Source organism: Diprion similis, chromosome 10 (assembly GCF_021155765.1).
Source record: "Diprion similis isolate iyDipSimi1 chromosome 10, iyDipSimi1.1, whole genome shotgun sequence".
In the NCBI taxonomy this organism is placed as follows: domain Eukaryota; kingdom Metazoa; phylum Arthropoda; class Insecta; order Hymenoptera; family Diprionidae; genus Diprion; species Diprion similis.
This window is the reverse complement of record NC_060114.1, coordinates 15,237,785-15,262,084: the sequence shown is the minus strand read 5'-3', so window position 1 is coordinate 15,262,084 and position 24,300 is coordinate 15,237,785. Positions and strand designations below refer to the sequence as shown.

Below are 24,300 nucleotides of genomic sequence, written 5' to 3'. Positions count from 1 at the left end.
GTTCGTCTAAAATTTGTTGAAGGACTTTCTGAACCCTGTCCAAACGCACGTTTCTAATGAATTCTGAAGAGGTTTGTTAATATTCCGGATTATATTGCAACCAGCGAAAAGTTTTCGGAGTTTTTAATTATTTTTATTTCCAATGCTTTTTCATATTTTTCTTTTCTTCCATCCTTCCTCCCCTCCCACGGTAAAGAAACAGAATTTTTCCTAAATCGAGACTGAAGGGATAAAATCGAGCTCTTCCAACAGCGATACGAAACCGTCCGGTTAAACCGAACGAACATCCCTATAGCCATAGTACCAGGAAGTCATTCTAGCGGCGATATTAAGCGGCAGTAACAACGATGATCACCACCCAGCCATCTTAGGGATGTTTTTTTTTCTTTTTTTCCACCCCCCTCCTGGCTCTTTCGAAGGAGGGTCGAATCGTCATCGATCAGTGGCGTTTTATGGGATTGCGAATCACGAACTATACCCCCGAACGGCATGGTGTATAACCGGTCCAGATATAGACCTCGGTGGGGATATAACGTTTGTTTTAAGGCCGTCGGGCCAATCAACTGCAGTGGCCCTTCGTCGACTGTAATCGCTCTTTGGAGACTCGCGAATTTATTGATACTATACAGTTTAACGTCGGGCGTGCTGTTCGCCGGTTCGCGGATCGATCCGGGAAGAAATACCCAGGGATCTGGGAGGTTAGGAGACAGAGACCGATCCGGAGAGGAGAGAAGAGAGAAGGAAAGAAGAGAGAGGCTTGAAGATCGAAGAAATTGCGAGAGAGGGTTGCGGTTATGTGCAACGGGGTGAGTGAGTCACTCTCCTAAGTCATCCTGTCGACTGCGTAGTCGTTAAACCTTGTTGAAATGCAGAGGAGACGGGAGAGGAAGAGAGGCGTTCGTTCTTAAGGGATACCGAAGTCTTTCGTTTCTTCCTGGCACGCGTCCCGACAACGCTTGAAGAATATTAAATTCTTGACTCCGCATAAATTAAAAGATAGCGGTTTTCCTTTCGCGGTACGCATAAATTATCAAAACTATCCTAATCTCGCATTACACCAGTTTATGCATGTACATCCCACCGTGCTGATACATAAACCCCCTGTCATGCATAATATATATATATATATACATTCAGCCCATGTACTTCATGCCCTTGTATACCTCCAGGGTGGACAATCTCTGGCTCGTGGCTGGTGAATCCGCCGGGAAAATTAACAACCCCGAGATAATAACAATTTTTAACTCGCAAATTCATCGTGTAGTTAATTATAATTCTTCCGGTCATGTGACATTCTGCAAACCATTCTTTTCGGTGCTGACTAAACGTCGCGATCAGAACTAAGTGCTGAAGTAATGAAGACATGCTCGAGATACTATCTCATCGTATTAGCTCGCTGATAAGACAAGGTCGTAGGGTTTACTTCAAAGGTGAAAAATATTTTGGAGTCAACATCTTCGTTGAATTAAAACCAGGATAACATCCATAGATTCGACAAGCAATTGTCCAGACAATTGACGAAGAAGCATATCACGAAATCAAGTCACATTGATCCACTTGTAACCATTTCAATTTGTTTTGTGGTCACTTTTTATGGACAAAAACATGAACGATCAAGAAAGGTACAAAAATTTCATGAACCTTCCGATAAAACTGAGGATAATCAACCATTACTCGAAATGTTGTGTGAGACTAGAGAGAAGTTGAAATGAAGTTCATGTTACTCAATAATATCGCAATTTTAACTTGGAAAGTTTTTCTACAACAAAATGCATGAATGGCTTTAAATTGCCTGTCAAAAGCTATAACTAGGTGGAGTACCGGAACAAAAGCATCGAACGTATCTAAACACCTTGATAGAAGAATAAAGAGAAGAAAAGAGAAAAACTATGGCGAATTGGGCCGAGCAGGCCGTTGAATTGGTATCCATAACAACCCTCCTCCCCTTTGATTAAAACCATTCAAACGGTGAATTCTGATGTTTGAAACACGAGTTGAAGGACGTAGAGTTCGAACCGGGGTGCGTGAGGGGTTGGTTATACGTACCTGGTACGTGGAGGTTCTCGGGCGGCAGATTTATACGGAATAAAATATTTTAATTTGCATTTTTAAACAGGTAGCCCATCCCTCTCCGGAGAGCAACCCGTCTTCTTTTTTTGCCCCACCCTTCTCGTTCCACCTTCCACCACCGTTATTTCTCCCTCGGTTATATTTTCTCCCTCGCACCTCGTAATACGCGTTCTCACTTTCTTCTCGTTGCCAATTTATCATTCCCAACTTATTTCATCCCCCTGCTCCCTCGCTCTTTCTCTTTCTCTCTTTCTCTCCCTCTCTCGCCAGCCTCCGGCCACATTTTTCACACTCTCCTTGTCTCCTTTCTCCGAATACATTCACCCCCTTCCCCTCTGACTCGCGCCTCATGTTTTTACCACCGAAACGCAACGTCGTTTAACCCTTTTCACAAAAGGATACACACTCACCAGAAAATGGCTTAGAGAAAATTTTCATCTGGCCTCATCACGTTTTAGTAACCGCAATCTACTGGCTGTTATAAAATCAAACATCAAGATTAGTTAATCGGAGTCTTCGAAACATTCGTCTGCAAAAATCTTAACGTAAGGATATGTAACTAGAACGTTTAAAATGTTTAATTTTTACTATATTAGATTTTTTGAGGTCGTGATCACCACATATGACACAAACAGCACTGTTTGAGATTTTGTACATAGCTTTTCTCCCTTCCTAACTTTTAATTCCCCAAATACGGCCAATTCTATCCTTAAAGAATCATTGAGGATCGATTTACTGCCACTTCCTTACCAATTCCATGAGCTGATGAGCTCCAAGGAGCCGTTTAGGGTCCTCTGGAAGGACGGTATTTTTAAGGCAAACCGAGGTGGAGACTGGGGGCACTTACTTCGGACCTGAAACTTTCTGCTGGTAACACGCCACCCTAAAGGACTAGCACGCTCCGTTAATGGGAGAGGGAGACTCGTCGATGAGTCTTGCATTTTAATCAAATGACAAACCGCACGCGCATTGGCAGGCGCGTGCTTCTTGGGTGTGTGTGTGTGTGTGTATGTTGAAAATTAGGAAGTTGCTGGAAGGAATTTTCCGAACGAGCCTCGCGAGGCGACACTTTCCAGCCTTTACGAGCTAAAGTTTTAATGACACCTGGTAGAGGCGTTCGACTATGGCGCACCTTGGTTGCACGTGTGTACAGCCACACGCACATGAACAGTTTTGGCTTCACCGTTTATAGATTTTTATTGCCCACCAACCTTGCTGCAGTTTCCGAAAGAAAAACTTTCCCGTCTCGTTATATTTCGAGGAGCAGTTATAGCCAGTACCATGGGGTACCAAATCTTGAACCAGTTACGAGGCTCAGCATCCAGCCGTTCAAAATCCAAGAGAGAAGAGGGACTGAAAGAAGTGGAAGTGCGTCAGCTGGCAAAACGTTTGCTTTGTGGGTGAAAAGTTTCTTTCCACTTTGTTCACTCAGCTCCCGAACTTTCGCAAACAAGTCCATTATACGCGCTGTATACGTATGTCCCCCAAATTGATACTATGCGAACTTCATCGCTACACTGATCATCACCGTGTGCAGAAATGAATATCGAACGATTTGGGATTGATGTATACATTAAAGGTGCCGACGATATTGCAACCGTTCGAGGATCTGGGACTTTTCGCAAACTGCACGCAGACAGGAAATGAAAGTTCCGATAATCCTTAGTGGTTCTCAGGACGAAGTTGATGTTGAAGTTTGCGGGAATTTTTGGCCAACGTAAGAGAGATTTTACGGACGATGTATAAAAACACTTATTGTGGTGACACTGTTGGTGAACTTCATTCCCAAGTCCAAGGTCTTTCGAAAATGAAGAATACTATTTTGAGTCCCACTTTTAATACTAGTAGAGATGCATAACACAACTATTGGGGTGATAGTGTAGTTGAACTTCATTCCTGAGTCCAAGGTTCTTCGAAAATGAAGAATTCCATTTTGAGTCCCACTTCTGGACTGATAGAAATACATAATGATAACATCACTATTGAGGTGACAGTGTAGTTGAACTTTATTCCCGAGTCCAAGGTCCTGTGAAAATAAAGAGTTCCATTTCGAGTCCCACTTCTGGATCAGAAGAGATGCATTATAATGGGCGATGTCTTGAAAATGTTCCATCGAGTGAAGGTGCGGCTCCTTATAAATTGAAATGTCTCATTCTCTCGTCTCCGTGGGCTCTCGGCTCTCTTTCGCGTTTGATACGATTCAATAACCAGCTTTTCGAAGGGGTGAGTGTACGCGAGAGGGGAGCATTACGTCAATTTGCATCCTCACCCCGAGCTTAGGCGGCGGCGGCGGGTATTCCCGTGCGGAAAGGCACGCCAAGCGGTTCGGTGTGCGGATTTCGTTTGCGCTCGCTACTTCGCACAGGTGCGGATGAATGTATTGAGCCCACGTGTATATATACAGACGAACAATCCTCGCCTATATATCCAGGCGTCGCTGCGCTGCTTGGATGATGTTTGAACGCATTTGAATATCAGGAAATGAAGCCACCGATCCCGGAGGACTCACCCATCCTCCCTATCCTATCCTATCCTACCGCCTCACGCCAGCAGAGACTCGGGAGCTATTTGAATAATACTTTGCATTTAAATGTCGTACTCGATAAAAGAAACTATCCAATCCTTCAAGGCATCATATTACTCGCCATTATCCACTCTCTAACCAGCATCATCGTACGGATATTACTAGAAACATATTCTCGGACCCTGCGAGTCGCTGTCAGATATCCCGATGGAAGGGATCAGGGAACAAAAGGTTTCATTTATTCAAACCAGCGTTCGAAATCGGTCTGCTCTACGTCTTCGCAAATTTAAACCCTGCGGTCGGATCATTGTTCAGACCAGTTTCGAATTCGCTCGTTGATCAGTGAACCTTCGATTTTACTGGATCCTTGTTTAAAGGAGCTTAGTGATTCTGCTCGGGCTGAATTGGGTCTTCGTGATGGATTAAAATGAGGTCTGAACACCTCTTCTGAGATGTGAACAGAATCGGAGAAAGTACCAGTCCAATGCTTTCGAAGATCGTTGAATGGATGTACTGTCTTGAGGTTTTTCGAAAAGTCACTCCATATCGGAATTCAAGATAACCAGTTATCGTTCGATTCCAATCGATCACTCGTGATTCCAGAGACTCGGCGTCCGATTGTCCCAACACATCGATACCTGGAACCACATCGTACAGTAAATCACGGATCATCTCGTGAGCCAACTATTCCTGAAAAATCCTTTGAAAAAGCATCCGATCCGTGTTTGTTGCTGTTAATTTTCACGCGATGAAGATTTCAACTTTGAAAGAGTGAGAGCGGGGTGTAGAGGATAAAATTGAGAGCTCCAAAGAGGAGAATTTCATCCAATTAACGAAATTCGGTAGCTCTCCTCATCGTCATCGGAGGGGGGGTAGTGGTTATTTGGATTCGTCGGTGAAGTGCAAGAAGTTCAAAGATTCCACCTCTTTTGTTTTACAATTGCTTGCCGGTCTTCTCTCCTCCCTCCATCAACCCAGCTTCTCTATCCCCCCTCGAGGTACCTCGAAACCCAAAAGCAATAATCGCAATACGAATCTCTATTTATTCTCATAACCCTGAGGGCTCGATAAATCACTCAGAACAAGCGAGAACTTCAATTTTCGACTGAATACTGTTAACTCTGTAGTATATAACACATTCAGAAATAAGTCAAATGTATGCTTCGATGCAGAGTTCTGGTTCCGAGTGAAGTTTTCTCTGATTGGTTCTTTCTTTTGTTCTAACAAGCTCGATTGGATCTTTGATTATTGCCAATGAATGGACGGTACATTCACCTAATATAATTTCCACGCATGCTTTTCCCCGGTTCTTACCATTTCCTTTCCCAGTCAAGGACTATTTATGACTCTTGCGCCTTGCGGGTTCGAAATTTATTCATTTCTCCGCGGTGCGGTTCTCTTCTCCTCTTCATCTCTGGAACTTTCATATTACACCACGGTATTGGATTTGGCGGGTATAAAAATCCAAGGTACCAAGTTATACGGACGAAGCATATACTATCGAAATCATCGCAGCAGCAGCACCAGCACCAGCAGCAGTATCATTTATCGTCGCTATGCGTTCCTACGTAATTCAGCATTATTGGCAGGTGAAATAACCTCACATTTAACGACCAACATAATACATCGCATAACCAAAGAACGTACTATATACTGTGCACTTATCGTTTCGAAAAAGCTCCTCACATAGTCATGAATAGGAAAGTGCCGAAATGGTAAACAAGGCGAAACAAAAATTCAAAACTTCGGACTGAAGCAATTCGAGTTAAATATTGTTTAAATTCGTTGTAAAAACAGCCACACGATTATTGATATTCTGTGATATTTAATTATGAAAATGATCAGCCAATATACTTGAACTGTAACTGATTTAAAAATTTTTCATTTACTTTTTCCGTAAAGCACAAAATAATTTGATGCAAAATCGTTAGATGTTCCGATTAGTGAGTTTATGTTTTAATAATCTTAACATTAATGTTATTAAGAATTCATTTGATATTGTCGAAAATTCATTGATGAACAAAACGGATCCCGATTTTATAAAAATCGGATTGATTTTTGATTAATTTTAATCCTGAGGAAAGATTCCTCGATTAAAATTTCAACCAAGTCATTTTACTTTCGACTTTCTGCCCCAATTCTGTCCTTAGTTTGTTCTGTCAGTTTTTTTCCAAAACTCAAACTCGAACGTCAGGATGGCGTTCCTCGGTTTAAAGCAGCGTCTCTGTATGCTGTATGCGGACATGCATAATGTACATCCCACTGTATTATCGTATATATATATATATATATATATATATATATTTATTATATATGTATGTATATACCGATCGTGTATACAAAAGTCGACAATATTCTCCGCCCGGGGAGAAAGAATATTTTCCTCAAGCGTCGCTGTGATCGAACTTTGTAATACAAATAAAAACCTGCTTTACGAGAGGCGTTATTTTCTCTCAAAACAACTCGGTTTGGGAGAAGAAAAGGAACGAAGTGAAAAACAAAAAAAACAAAATAAAATAAAAAATAAAAAAGGAAAAACTTACGTATAAGCGAAAGTCAGAAACGAGACGAATATCACCGATTTAAGTCAAATATATATTTCAGATTCGTACTGTATTATTCCGTGTAAACTATTTCAGATATACATATTCTCAACTTTTTCCTACAGTTTTTAAACAATTTTTCTTCCCTGTAGGGCAGAAAATTTATTCCATAACAACGACAGGCTTACACGGAAGTATTCAGAAAATGTATAGAGAAGTACAGAGGAATATTTTGAATTTTTTTTAATCTTCTTTTCACTCAACGTTTCCGCTCAAGATTCATCGCGCTCATCTGCGAATGGTAATTTCTCTGTTTTTCAAAACGTCTTTTTTTTTCCCTCGCCTTTCAAGCCCCTTTAATGAATGCCGCGGAGTAGCGATAAGACCGCAAAGTGCATTGTTCAAGTGGGTGGATATTTTTCCATGAATGGTAATTTTTTCACTGAAAGAGATTAATCGCAAGGCGCAACGGTGGAAGAGATTAATTTAGGGGGGGGGGGTTGGAAAAGAGTGAAATTAAACAACCGATTAATATTCCTGTTTCCGGAGATATCGGACGTTTTTAAAGACGATTAAATAAGGGTGAAAAAAAAACTTACTTATGTAAAGTAATCTTTGAATTTTCACCAGGATTTTCACCACCGTTAAAAGCGTGGGAAATCATTTCTCGAAAGTTTCTCGAAACGTTTTATAATGTGAAAAGTAAACAAAGACTTTTTCTTCTGCAACATTGAGAGTGAATGAAAGTGGAAATAAAAGAGGAATGAAAAAAAATCTAACCTCAATTTTGCCGCAGAATCGGTGAGTAATAATGTTGATTTTTTAAAAAACTTGTATGTGGGACAGATATGGGAAAATATCGAAGAATAATTCTGTCAGAGTCAAGAAAAAAAAGAGAGAGAGAGAGAGAGAGAGAGGCAGGAGAGGGACGTTCTTGTCTTCTGCCTTCCTTTAATTTCTTCTTTTTCTTGAACGTCGATGTTTTTTACCCGGCAATGTTCGAGTCAGAAATTGATCGACAGTTTTCATTGTTCGAAAGTAACGGGATGACATCTGAATATCCTACAGACTTTACTTACGTCTAGAATAACCCATCTGCAGGGTTCTTTGTCTCCCCCGTCATTGTCCAATGGCTGTAACATCTGCTACCGATAGAAAAGCGGAGGAGGGAGAATAACGAAAAAAGAGAAACTTGAGACTCCTGCTGATACGTACCTTATACCTTATACCTTATACCTTATACCCATCCACCCATAACGCTGCGCGAGATAAGACGAGACGAGGAAGTCAGGGATGAACAAGCTGGGTGTATAGCTAAGTATGTATAAGTGACTCGAAGAAAATTTAAGCGATCAAACAACAACGTCGATGTTAATTAATGGTGGCAATAACGCTGCACCCTCTATAACGTGTATATATGTATTTATATAAATATATCATTAGGGTGCTTCGTTTGATTGTGAGACAAATATTTTTGTTTATTTTTATCACTCTCGACGTAAAATTTTATCGAACGTGTCGAAATAAAAATTCTCTGAAAGTTACAGCCCTTAAAATTAAAATCAAGTACTTTCCCTTGGCGTGAAAAGATTTATCATTTAAAATACACGTTAATTGAGATTTTTTTTTCTTTTTTCATAATAGAACTAGATCGCAATTAACTCAAGCCTCAACTTATTTGCGGTATGAATTTTTCAACGATTAATTATCGAATCAAATTTTCTAAAATATTGATTTTCCCTGTCATATCATTACACTTTTGTTGCAGGAACTTTTTTCGTGGGAAATTTAATTTTCTACTAATTTGTCATATTTACTTTTTTTCGCTAAGTTTAGTCATTTATGAAACAACAGTGAAAAAACGAAATTTTTTGGGTAAAAATCAGAAGAATTTTTATTTCGACATGTAAGATAAAATTTTAGATCGGGAGTGAAAAAAGAAAAAGTCGTCTGAAACAAAGCACCCTAATATATAATATATATATAATATATATATACAATAATGCAGGTGATTAAAAATAAGCCGATTCGAGTGCTTGCGAACAAATAAACAAGAATTAGACGGAAGAGAATTAATTATCTTTGGCTCTTAATGAAACAATTCAATTTTAAGCACATAACCAACTTATTACACGCACTGCGTAATAATTCCTAAATACATAGATATTTCGCTTTAATCGATGAGCAGCTCATGTCTTTTACCTGTTAACAACTGTTAATTGTATTTAGAAAAATTTCGCAGGGTCATTGGAAGTGATTTGAACATATTATAAAGACTGCAATTTTTCGAATTCGGTATAAATCTGAAAACCTTTTTGATACCGATTGCATGAAATCTTTCTTTTCAAGATTTCTTTACGTTCTCGCAATTCCTAATGAAAATGTAATTCGGACTTTTGATCCTGACACGAAATTTCAGAAAATAAAAACCGCGAAGACCAACTAGTTTCTCCTTTTTTATTTGCCAGCGGATATAAGAAGCTTGGAATAACGTTAACTGGAGATCTACGTTGGTCATCATTTTTCTAAAAAAAAAAAAAAAAAAAAAAAAAACGACTATTCGCAGCCAAAAAATGTCTACTTCGGGCTCCAAAACGGAAAAGGTTAATTTTTGCGCTATCGGTTGTTATAACAGATTGAGAAATGCTGAGTAAAACGTCATTTATTGTCTCTATAGCGACAGAGTGATTCAAAACGATTCGTTCACTTCGTGCTGAGAAATTACTGCAGAATTCAGAATGCTCGAAGTGGAGGTGAAAATGTTTATAACGTACGTCTAATTTTTGGGAAGGTTTTCCTCTCGTCTTCTTTACGAACAATGCACCCCTGTTAACGCTTGCGTTGTGTGCATAGGCGAGTAAACGGGAATATGAATATACCTACAAGATATATTCCAGGGTGGATGGTAAACACACAAATATATCTATGTATGTATGTGTATACGTACAGGGTGGTCCATTCCACTCTGACACACCGAATAACTTGGTTATCATCATTTGAAGGTGGAAAATGAGTTTTGGAAGTGAATGTCATCCTTATCGGTCATATCTTATGACATTTCGGTGCTCGCAGTGTTTTTTTAATTGAGAATCTATTTTCTTGTTCACTACTAGGAAGCTGACATCAAAACGCGTCCAACGATCTGCAACAACATAACCTTCGACTCCAAAATTCATGACTAAGTAACGAAAATGGGAACTTAAAGAGAATCCACTGTATCGACACATTCGATACTTCTTTCGCGTAATTTACTTTATCAAGTGCTAAAAAATTTTTCCTACAGTTCATTCTCCTTAAGTTCCCACCTCCGTTACTTAGCCATGAATTTTGGAGCCGAAAGTCACGTTATTGCCCATCGTTGGACGCGTTTCCATGTCAACTTCCTAGTAGTAAGCAAGAAAATAGATAGTCCCATTTAAAAAAACACCAATTCACTTCCAAAACTCATTATCCCATTTCAAACGCAACACTTTTCGGTTCACAATCGATGATAACGAAGTTACACGGGGTGGCAGAGTCAAATGGACCACCCTGTATATGTATGAAGGTACGAATGTATGTATCCATGTACTGTGCACTGCCGGCGTTACACGGACCTCGGGCGTCTCCGGTACTTCGGCACCAAAATATAACGGGATGCTTAGGGACCGGCAGGAATTCCCACCCCAATTCAAGTAATGGAGTCTGAAACATCGAGCTCTCGCACCCTCGTCTTCGCTTCTCGCCTTTCGTCTTTCGCTTCCATTTCGGCCACTAAAGTAGGCGGGCAGGTACCGCGGCACTGCTGACTACTTTTGCCCTACAAAGGTGGCCTCTCATCGACGCCCTTCGAGACTCCGAGCGACGCGAAGAAACTCGGCAAATTCTCCTGATGGTACGCCGGGGGTGAATTTGCCAGCCAACGGAAAACCTTCCCTCCGCAAGATTCGACGTCTCCTCTTTTTTTTTTTTTTTTTTTCTTACCTTTTTTTCTCTCACCTGCGATAATCCGAGTCACCAAGCAGGAAGTGAGAAGGAGGATTAATTCCCTCCCCTTCCCCCCCCCCCCCCTCCCCTTACTGCTTTATCTCGAGGGACGTTTTACTGAATTCTTGATCATTTGGTTTCCTTCGAAAATTATTTTTTCATTTTTTCCAATTCTTGTTTTCACCTGCTATATAGTTTTGAAAAGAAGTTCGTTGACCCCTTTCGTGCTTCACACTTATAGGGATTTTGGACCGTCTGAAAGATGCTACATAGTCTTATTTATACTTTTGTTTTCATCTTCGACATTTGAAAATGTTCCACAATTGTACAACTATACCTTAAATTCATTAACTACGAGGTTTTTCAAAAATTTCATTTAGAATAATTGACTTAAAATAATTGATCGACCTAAACTAGACTCTGTATGTTATAATTTACAAATCTGATCTAGAATCCTACAAAATTATGAATTTACAACATTATACTGAGCGTATCAAATCCCCCCCCCCCCCCCCCCCCCCCCGCCTTAGTGGTTTCAGATATTTTGAATCAAGGTACTGATTTCTAGTCTCATCAATTTAATTCCAACGTTCCAACGAGTGCTGATTCCAATATGGGATCAAAAAGACTCAAAATAATCGAGTTAGCCAGTCGATAGTTTACGAACGGACCAGAAAATCAGGTTCACATGTGGACGTCAATGGTTTCCAGATAGCGAAACTCCTCGCCGATTATCCACGGGTATCGCTTCATACATGGCATTCCGCGAGTGGTGTAAGAGCAGGGAAAAGGCCACTGAAAAAGTGCAAAAAAAAAAAGAAGAAAAATTCCGTGAGTTTAAGGAACACGATGTTTGATCAGAGGCAAAACAATTCCGGTGCAGGAGGCACCAAAATGGCGCCCGAGGTTCAATTTACAGCCGTTCAGGCGAGAGAGGTGAATCGGGCCCTCCGACTTTGAGATCCACTGACCCATGCTAAGTCCGAACAGCCTCTCTCTCTCTCTCTCTATATCCGTATTTTACAATCGGGGATTTCAATGAAATCCCCACTCGTCCCCCTTCCACCCTTCCTCTTTACCCCGTCTTCAACCCTCCGTATAAACTCTTCGACGGGCACTTTTATCCGTCAGATAAATTTCCCGAGCATCTGTATACATATAAATATACCTGCTACCCGTATAAGCGTATAGTCTATAACAATTTTTTATACACACAGAAAATAGATTTATTCATTGATTTTACCAATTATGGTGAAAGACTTGATTCTTTCTCTCATTCATAGAAAAAAGAACTTGAGTTATCAACTGGAACTTAACGCTCATTTGTATTAAAAAAACATCCCCTTCACCTGCATTTTTAGCACTGTTTATGGTAAAGTGCATAACCGAATAACCATGCAAAAAATGCACTTTCAGCAAACGGATTTTGCTGGTAACTAACTGTTTGCTGTTGGTGAATGATTAACCCATACCAAATTTTAGCCTTTTGACTCCATTTTGCTCGAAATTATCGCTAAAAAACGGGATTTTTAGTTTTTTTTTTGCGATAACTCAGCTATTTCTACTCGAAAAATTTCAAAAATATCACAGATCCAGCAGACGTATGTACACATATCAAGGATTTTTTTTCAGATTTTTTTGGTACCAGCCTAGATCTTCTAAAAAATTTTGAACATTTAGATGGCTGGTTTCTCGTGGATTTTGAAGCGATACCACCTTGTTCTTATCACAGTATGAACGTATGCATTCATGTGATTTTTTTTAATGTTCTCAGTTTTTCACAATTGAGGCATCATTGACAAAAAAAAATCAAAAACCGACCTTTTTAACTATTCGATAGGCACGACCTCAAGATTTAACAAATTCTTTGTTTTCTCTCTGTACGAAGATAGAAAATATCTGAACGCTGGAGTGGGAAGAACTTGTGAACAATTATTTGTTTCATGCAGTATCCGGACTTACCATTTCTGGATATCAGAACTGCGGGGCTGATATCCTTCGACTTTTCAGCGCAGATAAAACTTAAGCTTCGGTACAAACTGTTCGCGAAAACAGTTCCAGTGCAGTTTCGGTCGCTTATTCTTCCTCTTATTCTTCTTTGACCGTGGAACGCGATATCCGTAACTTTGCCTCTCTATCGAGTTCCCGGGAAAGCTTACTTCCGGCTCCTGACTCATGGCCGTTCTCGTATTGCTTGGCAGCAATACACTTCGGTCAATTCCTATTCCGTTATCACGACTGGATGGAATTTAACAGCTGCTCCTCTTGCAGTTGTATATTCATACAGGGTGTGCCAAATCCAAGTGGCCAAACTGATAGAGATTATAGAGGAGGCCACTAAACTGAGTAAATTAACCTAAAAAACATGCCGTCTTCGAAATCACGCTCGCGAGATAAAATCGGTTAAAAAAAAAACTCGCTAAGCGCCATAATGTAGGCAACCTAGCACACTAAGCGCCGGCATGTAGGCAACCGAGTTGACAGCAGGCAGCGATTAGCGGTTTTTTTTTTATGATGTAAAACATAACGCTTTCAAAGTCACGCATTTCAAACGAAAACACTCTTGAAATGGAATTTCCGCCAAACCCAACAACGGAGGATGTGCGATGGAAATAATCTTATCGTTTATCGACGTTAAACTGTGTATTCGATTGCCTACATGCCGGCGCTTAGTGTGCTGGGTTGCCTAGATGCTGGCGCTTAGCGGGACTTTTTTTAACCGGTCGTATCTCGCGAATGCGATTTTGGAGACCACATGTTGTTCAGGTTGATTTACTCAGTTCGACTTCCTTTATAACCTCTATCAGTTTGGTCGTTTGAAGCTGGGACACCCTGTATACAGCTGGATGCAAACAACCTCGTCGACTGCCAAATGCCCGATGTTTACTGCTAATTGAACCGAACACAGGACGCCGACCGTTTATGATCGCGAGGAAATTCGCTCTTGAACAAGACTGCTGCCCAAGCTTTTCCGTAACGATGAATTGGCTTTTAAGTACAGTCGATAACGCGTGAAAGCCAAATAGAAAAATCTGTCAAACAGGATTTAAAAATTACAACCGATGCTCATCTTCTTACACGTATATGGAATTCAATTTACTGACAACAATGATATTGTTTTTACGTTGTACTATTATTGTTTCAGCCATTTCGACTCGGTTAGAACTTTCAAAGTTTGTACAAATTAATTTTAGGAAAAATCGTCTGACTTCTCTTTTTTTCAATCAGCGAAAAATTGGCATCAGCAGAAGCTTCACGTATCGATAATACATTTATTCGCAAAACGAGTCACGAAATTCTCCAAAATTTTACAAACTTGATTAGTAATCGTAGAATAACGATTTCGACCGTTGTAAAATAGTTGTAAAAATTTTGCTTGATAATTCGAAAACCGTGGTTTTTTTTTTTTTTTTATATTTCATCTACTCAATCAACTCCAAAAAATTTCGTATATTCATCACTTGTTTTTTATGTTACATTCGACAGCGAGACTTTTGCAAATCTGAAAACAGAGATGAGATACGTCGCTTTTAGCTTGACGACTCAAACCTGCTTTCCAGACGTACTTTCGCATAATCACGTGATCGGTGACCGTTCGAGCAAGGAGTTTTACGGTCTTGATACGATGACCATATTCTCGTTGCGCAAGTCGGTAGTTCCTCAGGATTACCATTTTTCTACCGAAACATTGCCGGGTGTTTTCAACCCTTGTATTATTATAGGCGACTCTATTATCATCGTATGAAATGGTCCGTTCAAACGACCACGTTTATCGCCTCGAAGACACAACATAGCATCTCTTCTGCCGACATTCTTCTCGTATATAAATTCAGGCTCCCCACAGGACGAAATTATTCCAACAGTCCTGGGTTTCGAGTTTCTTTTCGCAGAATTTTTCCAAGGAACTAGTAGAAGAGAGTCTTGAAGCGGTGGTATTTTTTTTTCTTTAGGGGTAGGGAGGCATAAAAAAATTATAGAAAATTATTAAATAGATTAGGGTTACAGTATTGAATAGTTTAGAACGTGAAAATACATTTTATGCAATTTTAAAAATTTACATGGAATCGGGAATTGGAAAAGATAAAATGTAGAATGGTACAATTAGCTATATGTATTTTGGTTTTTTATGCTTTGGGTTTTCTGAATTTTGACCGTTCTACAATATTTCGACTTTCCACATTTTAAAATTCTGTAAAACGGATTTTCGTGACATTGAAAATTCGGTATATGTGACATTTTCATTTTTTTTTTTTCTTTCTACATTTTTACTCTGATTCAATTTTTATTTTATTTTTGTTTACTTTTTTTAGAGTGATGTAAGAAAAATATTGTTTTCGGTCAAAAATCACTTTTTCCAATTTCAACGAATCTTTACGTTTTCGAACCTTGAGAAACCCAATAATATGATTTTTGGAGAAATTTCGGTCTGACGATCCACCCGATAAACTCCCGCGATGATCTCAGAAACGGCTGGATGAAAAATTTTGAAACTTGGAGGATTTTACAATCAAACGATGGAGATGAAAAATTGCCACGTCCCGTTTAATTTGAATTTTCCAGTTCTACTGGAGATAAATCGATTTTTAATATTTTACCGACAAACATAAAATTTTTTCACTTTATTACTTTTTCCCGATAAACGATTATGTTTTACCCAGTTCGTAAATTTATTTAAAAGAAAAAAAACAAAAAAAAAAACAACAACAACAACAACAAAAAAAACCTTGAATTTTATTACTTTTCACAAATTAGTTTTTTTGTAATCTTTCTTCCGGAACTTCTTCATTTGCCTGCCAAGTCCTGCCAGTTTTAAATTTTCAACTCTGCCATTTTTGAGATCGTCTCTAAATTTCGTCGGACAGACAGAAAAAAAACAGTTTCACCGGCTTGAATTTTTCTTTCAACTTAACTCACACTCGCACACGACTTTTCACCATGCATCCGACTCACGATTTGCATAAAAAACATATCCAGAATAAGAGAGAAAAAATATTTTAGAACGTGCACGGGAGAAATAACAAATTCGACCAGCTACAATCGCGATGCGGGGGTACGATTTTTTCGCGCAAAAAAGAAGAAGAAGAAGAAAAAAAAAAACTGTACCAAACAAACAAGGCACTAATGACATACCGTGCGCTGCAGCTCTCGAAGGCTATTGGTAACGATAGGAAGACAGACGTGAAGGGGGAAGGAGATATCTACGATTGCCTGGGTGAGGTCGGTGGGACACGGGCAGTTTGTTTCCATCAGCGGCACCTTTCCTCCCCTCATCCCTCCCACTTTTCCCCCTCCACACCCTTTTCTATCTTTTTCTTTTCCTTTTCCTTTCTCCCCGGTCCGCTGCTCATCCCCGTGAACACACACACACACACACTTACACACACACAACTTTCAGGAGCAATAAATATGGGGTGAAGCAGAGGGTGGTATCGAATCGGGGCGAATAAAGATAAAAAGAAATTACAGGCCTCTCAGACTCACTTCGACTCCCCGGATCATTCTCCGCGTATCTTCTTGCTCTCTTGGCTCCGAGGGTAGGTATTCGAAATCCCCTCCCCTGCGCCACCCGCCACCCTTCGCCCTTCACCCTTCAGCTTTTCTCCACCCCCCCTTGCCATGCTCTTAACCTGAATTATAGATGTCCTTCGCAGGACCCATCGGCCCATCTTCGCGTGAAGGATGGAATCCTCGAGACCTTATACCTTATACCTTATACCTATCCAGCCTCCCTTTGCCACTGACTCCCTACTTCTGTACATGTCGCAAAACCGTCCCGCTTCGGGTATTGGGTACCTTGGCAAGCCAACGCCTTTCGCCTTCCGCCTTCCGCCTTTCGACCGGCATAAGATTGTCCGACTCCTCCAGGGGTGCCGGATAAATTCTGGGGATATTTGGCGGCGACGTACTTTATGGAGTTTCATCTGAAAAATAACCACCCTTACACCCTGCCAGGGCGGCGGGTGATAGAGCCGTTTGTCGGAGGCTCAATTGCTTTTTGACTTACTGCTGCACGCGGCCAGCCCTTCGTTTTTTTCAGGTTTTTTTTTATTTTAGTTTTTTATTTTTCTCTCTTTTCTCATCCCTCTTCTCTCGCTCTCTTTGAGCTTCTGTGTACGACGTTATAATATCCTACACACCCGATGTCTCAACGAAGCCTGCTTTCATCCCTCGACACCCTTTTCTCGATCTCTCCATTTTCTATTTCGTTGGCATGATTTTTTTTTTTTTTTTTTTTTTATTTTCTTTCTTTCTCACCCCTCAAACTGAAACGGTCAGCTTTCACAGCTTTCACCCTCGACTTTTGAACCACCCCTGAGTGTAACGCACATGTCGAAAAAACGAAACTCTTTTCGTTTCACACTTTTCTCTTTTTCTCGGAATCTCGCAGATTGATCCGATTTTTACGCCGTACGTATACCGAGTTTGAGAATCTAGTCTGCAACTTGATTACAGGGTATTGAAAAACTTTTTAAACCCAGTGAAAATCGACGCTGATACCCGGGAGTTTTATCTGCTTCGGAAAGTGTGCTGCGGAATCTACGATTTTCATATCCAAGTTCAAAATCCGGATGTTGCGGGAATGAAAATATTCTACTTTGCGATGGCGGATGGATAAAAGCGAAAAATACAGCAACAAAAAAACTGCTTGCCCAGCGTTTGGCTCCAAATAATGTTCACTATTGATCGACTTTGAGCTACAAACCTGACGTTTTTTCATCGTCTTCGTTGAATCGTGCAGAATCGACTATTTTCTTTCACGAATTTTAGTTGTTTGTTGTTAGAATTCGGCACAAAAACTTTCCTTCTTCGGAGTGAAATTTCCACAAACCCGATTTGAAGGGAAACTACACTCGAAGATCTTTCGAAAATGTTGAATACAATTTTGTTCGTTTCTCAAGAAGTGCGGAAATGTCTGGGAATTTGACGTTAACCGGAACGGAAATTCGAGGAACGAAGACGGTTCTCGGTCGAAGTGGCAGCTTCTATATAAGCCAACGCAGACCGTGTGTGTTTCACATTACCCTGCACACGTTACTCGCGCATCGTGCATGTAGTACAAGAAAAAGCTTCTCGGCTTCTCGTAGGATATCTTTCTAGCTTGAGAAACTAGACTTGTTGGATGGAGCTGATATTACGACGTGGAAGCTCTGAAAGAAATGCCTTTCTCGACGGTGTTGCGTCGTCTCTTAAATTTCAAGGAAAAAAACCGCCTCAAGCCTCGTAGTCCAGTCAAAATAGGTCTAAATTAAAAATATTTGACTCGTGGCTGCATTTTGGTCTTCAGGGATTCTCGATCCTCAGGAACTTAAATTTGGAGTCATTTTTGAGCTGCATAGCCGGCGTTTCGAGATATCAGCAAAATTTGACGTTTTTTACATTTTCCTCAAAAACTGCTGCCGACATATGAAAAATAACTTAACCATCGTGTAGAGCGGAAAATTCTACATCGAATTATGTCCGCAAGTGTCGGAAACTGAGTCGGATCAACTAATTAAGAACAACGGAATTATTTCACCATAATTCCCCAGACGCCGTCGATAAGTAGAATTTCTGTAATACCAATTAAAAAAAAAAAAGCGAAATTATTTTACCACAATTCCCCAGATGCCGTCGATAAGTAGAATTTCTGTAATAGCAATTTAAAAAAAAACGAAATTATTTGACCCACTCTTACTGGGTTCTGAAAATTCTCCCAACTTTCGCTGGAATCTTTTATAATTATGTTTCCTGATCGTCCTAAAAAATCTAGCGCAATAAATCGTGTCACAACTATTCAATCAAGCTATCACATTTCGCAAGCTTTAGAAAAATTTTCCAATTGTTCCTGAAATATTTTATAATTCATTTTTCAGATGGTCCCAAAAAATCTAAAACAATGAATCAAGTCACCACTATTTAGTAAATAATTCATAACTTTCAAGCCGATTAATCTACCATATTCTGCAAGCTTTAGAAAAATTTCGCAATTTTTCATAGTCTCCTGGCATGTCTTTCAGATTTTCACAAGATGGCCGACAAATCGGGTGCTCGTAGGTAACCAAGAGTGTTAGATAAAACCACGTGTAACCTAGCACTAGAATAAAAAAATTCCTCTGATGCATACGAGCAAAATGCCAACGGATCTGGGCACAAAAACGAGGTGAGTTTCCGGTCAGACTGTCGTTCGGAAAAACTGGCCACGTTCAGGTCAGCAGGGGCCGTTGAAATAACCGAAGAATCGTTAATAGGCGGCTCTTTATATACGTGGTCGAACGTAAAATAGCGATTAAATAGAAAGCTACGAGCGCAGAGCTTTTCTCCATCGGTTTTGCGCGTTGCTGTAACTTCGGATCTCCCGGCTCCCAGCTATACATTCATATAAATTCCCGTAACAATTGTCAATCGCGAAACTTATTACAAGATATTCTTCATTCGAAGATAAATAAAATTTATCCATCCGATCTAAGTGATTCGATCGGTACAAATATGCAGGTTCAAATATAAATTTTCAATATTTTTTCCCTCACTCCCGTCTTCTTCAAAAATTCATTTCATCTCCTCTCTCTATCTCTCTCTCTCTCTCTCTCTTTATCTTATCATTTACTTCTTTTTGAATATTTTTTTATTATCTAGCACAACTGTGTACGTATTTATATTTATTTATTTATCAATATTGTTCTTATTTACTTTCATACTTGACTTTTGATTTTATTTTACTTTACGACATTGACATGCTAGGACTTGTTCGATGATAAATAAATTCTAATTCTAATCTCCCCTCCCACCCCCCTTTTTTTTATTGCAGATTTTTTTTCCCCTTTCAAGAAACGAGGAGGGTGCAAAGCTCCGGCACTCGGGGCGTTTTAAAAATTGACTCGATGTGTGTTTTGAGCCGAGTCAGGAGCGAATTATATTTTGAAAAATAACATTTGAACAGGGGTTGGCCACTTTGCGGGGGGCAAAGCTGTTCTGAAAGCGTGATGAGAACGTGTGAAACGCGGCTGATTATACGCCGAGCTGGTTGCGCCTCGGGGTTAATACCTTGGCTACGCAACCACCCTTGTGTTCGCCAACCCCCACACCTTACACCCCTGTAGAAAAGTTTATCCTTGATCCGATCCCTTCGTGCACTCACTTCGCGACGTTCGTTTCTCTGAACTCTGTGCAAATTGAAAGGTTAAATCTCTCCCGACGAATCTTCAAATAATATTACAACCCCTGAAAAAATTAAGCATTCGGTAGCGATATATAAGGGTTACGGAAATGGGTGAATAACAAAGCGTCTTTCATATTACTTTAACAATTAATTATTATTCTCCAGTTGTAAAATAATTATGTACTATTCTGATTCATTTATTCATTCATTCGTCGATATTATTATCTGTTACATTTTAATATACGATTATTATTTGGAAATATGAAAAATTTTTCTCAGAACGCAACTAATCGTTTTGCTCTTCGTAGTCATAATGAAAACTTTATTTTGATGTATAATATATGATGTGTATATATATATATAATGATGCAAGTTTCTTTTAGGGGAGACCGAAGCTGGTTGTGACATTTTTTGTTTTTGTTTTTTGTAAAGTGTCTCAACTTTTTGTCGTGGAGTTGTTTTGAATGAATCAAGGCTTGCTTGATTCAGTAACTAATTAGGATTTCAATTTTGATAGTAATTTTATGTAACCGCCCATTAGAAATTACATAAATTAATAAATTTAACTTTTCACCCCACACCAGGGGTTAATTCTTACACCACAAGGGGCAAAGTTCTTACAACAGGAGAACAAATGTAATAATGTCAGACTTTTGATCAAGAATAATCAAAGTTTCTCTTCTTTTGAACGAAAATTAAATATTATTGTTTATAACGGATTACAAAAAAAAAGTTTTACCCAGTCAAAGTATAATAACATGGTACATAGTTTTATTTCAAACAAAAACTTGGGCACACAATTGTTTTTTTTTTTGGTCTTCTGTCCTATGGAAGCAAAATAAAAATTAAATAAAGTTACAGTCTTATTCAAATAAAAACTTAGGCATACAATTTTCTTTTCTGAACGAAAATTAAATATTATTGTTTATAACGAATTACAAAAAAAAAATTTTAACCAGTCAAAGTATAATAACGTGGTACATAGTTTTATTTCAAACAAAAACTTGGGCACACAATTGTTTTTTTTTTTTTTTTTTTGTCTTCTGTCCTATGGAAGCAAAATAAAAATTAAATAAAGTTACAGTCTTATTCAAATAAAAACTTAGGCATACAATTTTCTTTTCGTCTTTCTGGCTTACCTAAACATAATAAAAATTAAGTCAAATTACAGTTCATTTTTACACAAAAATACAAGCAACTTGTAACCCAAACGAAAGTTGTAAATTTTATTAGACAAAAATCTTATCAAGAATCAACATAACATAAAACTTTGGGCATCAAAAAAAAAAATATATATATATATAATTATCTTAAAAAAAAAATTAATATTGACTTATCACAACCTGTCCTGAGAAAATGTCACTTTTGGCTCCAACACTAAAACTAACCTCTCAAGATCAAGTATGAAGACAAAAATATTTCTAAAGCTTATAAATCTAGATTCATTGTTAACAAAAAGAATTAGAGATTTTTATACAATGACACACACATTTATGTTTAAATAGATAACAAGTTCTGAAAATCAAAATCAAAAACTGAAAATGTCTCCCCTGCTTTTAAAAACTTTTCATTTATTTTTTTTCAAACTCCTTCTTTAATCACTGAATTCATGAATAATATATATATTAAGTATGGAATAGCTATAGTTACTAATTTCTGTACAAAAAGCTCAAAATTATTGTTCAGTTCAAGATCTATTTATCCCACTAAACTATATCACCTATTTTATAGGTTATCAAAAACTTGCGGCAACGTATTTTCAATGCTGTTTAATTGTACTTTGTAATTCGGTAAGCACCTTGCAATTCGGCGATGAATAAAAAAGTGCAGTTGCGAGATTTCTATCAATTTACAATCTATAAGTAACCGTGAAGAAGGATTAAAGTAACGTTTGCCGTGTAAAACGAAAGCTTCGCGTCTCGTCGAGTCGTGTGGCTCTGGCAGCTCTTGGAGCGAAGAACGAGATGCTCTCACCATTAGATCACTTTGAAGCTAAGGAATGTAACTGGAAGGAAAATTGAAGCGCTCCTTTTAACGTAATTAAGTAACACTTAAGTGCAGTCTGAGCGTTCCGAGTCTCAAGTGTTCGAGTTCCTGCTCAAATATAATAAAACCGATCGGGAAATTTCGACCCTGTGATAAACGTTCGACGGATATCTCGATGATCGCTGTTCTAATTATCTATAATTGAGATCCATTTCCTAACCTATCGCGATATCGCCGATCAGCTGTGCGAGCGTTCAGTTAGACTTTTCCTTTTCCTTTTCCTTTTTCTTCTCTTCAATTCCTCCTCCACGATCTTCACCTTTTTTTCTCATGTACGATCTCTCGACGCTTTCGTGGCAAACATCCCGTTGAAGAATCTGTTCTGAATCGGGCATTGATCCTGCGCATACCAGCTGCTAATATGCGAATAAGATTTCGACTGACCATCAAGCTTATTGAGTAATCGACAGATGTTGCAGAGGGTCCAATTGTTCGGATCAGTTATTTCATAAAACTTCTTCCACCAAAAGTACGACAAGTACTCTTCACGGTCTTTCGATAAGCTTGTCAAAAATTCTGCCAACTGTTTTGGACTATCGAAGTCCATCGCGTCTATATACGAATGCGGTGGTGCGAATCTGGTGTAATTTGCACCGCCATAAACCACTGGGATAATCTGGTACCTGAAACAAAATAAAATCCCGTTTTGGAACGTCGAGGTTCGTTGTTATCATAGAAAATTTTATGGTACCCGAGATCTCGATGGGATCTAATCGAATCACGAATTCACGAGACTCGACACGATCCTACGGATCTCAAAATATTTCATATTACACTTAGAGCACCAGTGACCTTGAACAAATATCATCACGACTGGTTTCAACGACAGACATTAGGACAAAACCATACCCAAGAGCGTTGTAGAATTTTTCCGTGACGTAATCCGTGCACAAGGAATTCTCGAACGACAGATAGAAGAAGTACTCTCTTTCAATGAAATCGGCGAAGCAGTTCTTCGACTTGGAACACTTGGGAGCATCGTTGAAGAATCTCGCACATCCCCCGATTATGTCGACCTGCACATGCTTCTGAAGCTCGTTAACGTAGAGTTCGCGTTTGCCCGGAGTATCGCAGTTGCTGACAAGCCACGCGATGGGCTTCTTCTTCCTTTCAAACGTCACGTTGAGACTTGGCTTCATCGAGTTGTCCAAGGCTTGGAGCCATTCAGGATGTTCAAGAGGGGCGGCCACCTGGCCAGTAGCGATGTTCCGCATCAGTCTGTATGGCCAAAATATGTCGCTGTCGAGCTTGTAAGTCATCGTCATGTTGAAGAAGTCTTCGAAGTAGCTGTTAAGTGGGTCCTTTCGCGTGCCCGGACTCTCGAGGTTCACGTAAACGTACCGTTGGTGGGGCTCCCTCTTTTCTGGAAGGTCGTCAAGGCGCAGTTCGTTACCATGGAAGAGTATCGCGTCGAATTTAGTCACATCGACGAGGTCCCTGGAACGCGTCAACTCGCAGTTTTTGTACTTTTTTGGACAGCTATCGAAGTGGCCGGTTGTACCCATGTAGAACCAATCGTCACTGAACATCTTCGTCCACAATAAGATACGACGTTTGATGCTTTCACCGCCTAGAGGTGCTTTCGATTTCGATAAGTTCCCGCCGCTCATGGACACTTTGTATTCACTCAACGCTGTTGTTAGTGTTTCGAAATTCAACAATGACACTGTCACGGAAATTATTATCAAAGCTACCATTATCCATAGTTTTAATCTCGACATTTTCATCTTGTTCTTAAGTGACTGAGAGGACATTATGAATATCCTTGTTACTATATTTCACTGTGTCGATCACTGTGTTCCTTGCCAATTGATGAAATTCTTGTCAACAAAACACACTGGGAAATGAATGTTTATTTTTGAAACTCTGTGCTACGATTCCAGTCCATTTTTCGTTCAATTTTACACCAGTGATTTGACGTGATATCGAAATTGTTCAATCCTAAGAGGCATCTGAAGTCTGAGCTTCCCTTTTCGGGAAATGTCAACCACAAAAATGCTCCAACGAGTCTATAA

The 24,300-nt window shown here is 39.3% G+C and overlaps 2 protein-coding genes across 5 annotated transcripts in view; one reads left to right on the top strand and one right to left on the bottom strand.

Moving 5' to 3' along the window:
- The window catches only part of LOC124411175 (lachesin-like), a 222,130-nt gene that overhangs the window by 119,381 nt on the left and 78,449 nt on the right, over positions 1-24,300 (top strand). The gene's annotated exons all lie outside the window — the stretch shown is intronic.
- On the bottom strand, positions 16,692-24,006 carry LOC124411176 (alpha-(1,3)-fucosyltransferase C-like). Of its 2 annotated transcripts, none has more exons than XM_046890126.1 (3): positions 23,135-24,006; positions 22,545-22,908; positions 16,692-16,702 (listed from the first exon to the last, which is right to left on the bottom strand). In XM_046890126.1, exons 1-2 carry the CDS (start codon positions 24,004-24,006, stop codon positions 22,554-22,556), a joined length of 1,227 nt encoding a protein of 408 aa, XP_046746082.1. In that variant the 3' UTR covers positions 16,692-16,702; positions 22,545-22,553. The 2 variants fall into 2 exon arrangements, with proteins under 2 accessions (XP_046746082.1, XP_046746083.1); XM_046890127.1 differs by having other exon boundaries at positions 22,545-22,914; positions 23,141-23,904.

What these genes read in the sequence shown, in the direction of transcription:
- LOC124411176 (XM_046890126.1), bottom strand. Translation starts at nt 24,006, where the DNA reads ATGTCGAGATTAAAACTATGGATAATGGTAGCTTTGATAATAATTTCC. An exon ending in AAATTCTACAACGCTCTTGG is followed by an intron (nt 22,909 to 23,134) that starts GTATGGTTTTGT and finishes ATTTTGTTTCAG; the next exon opens with GTACCAGATTATCCCAGTGG.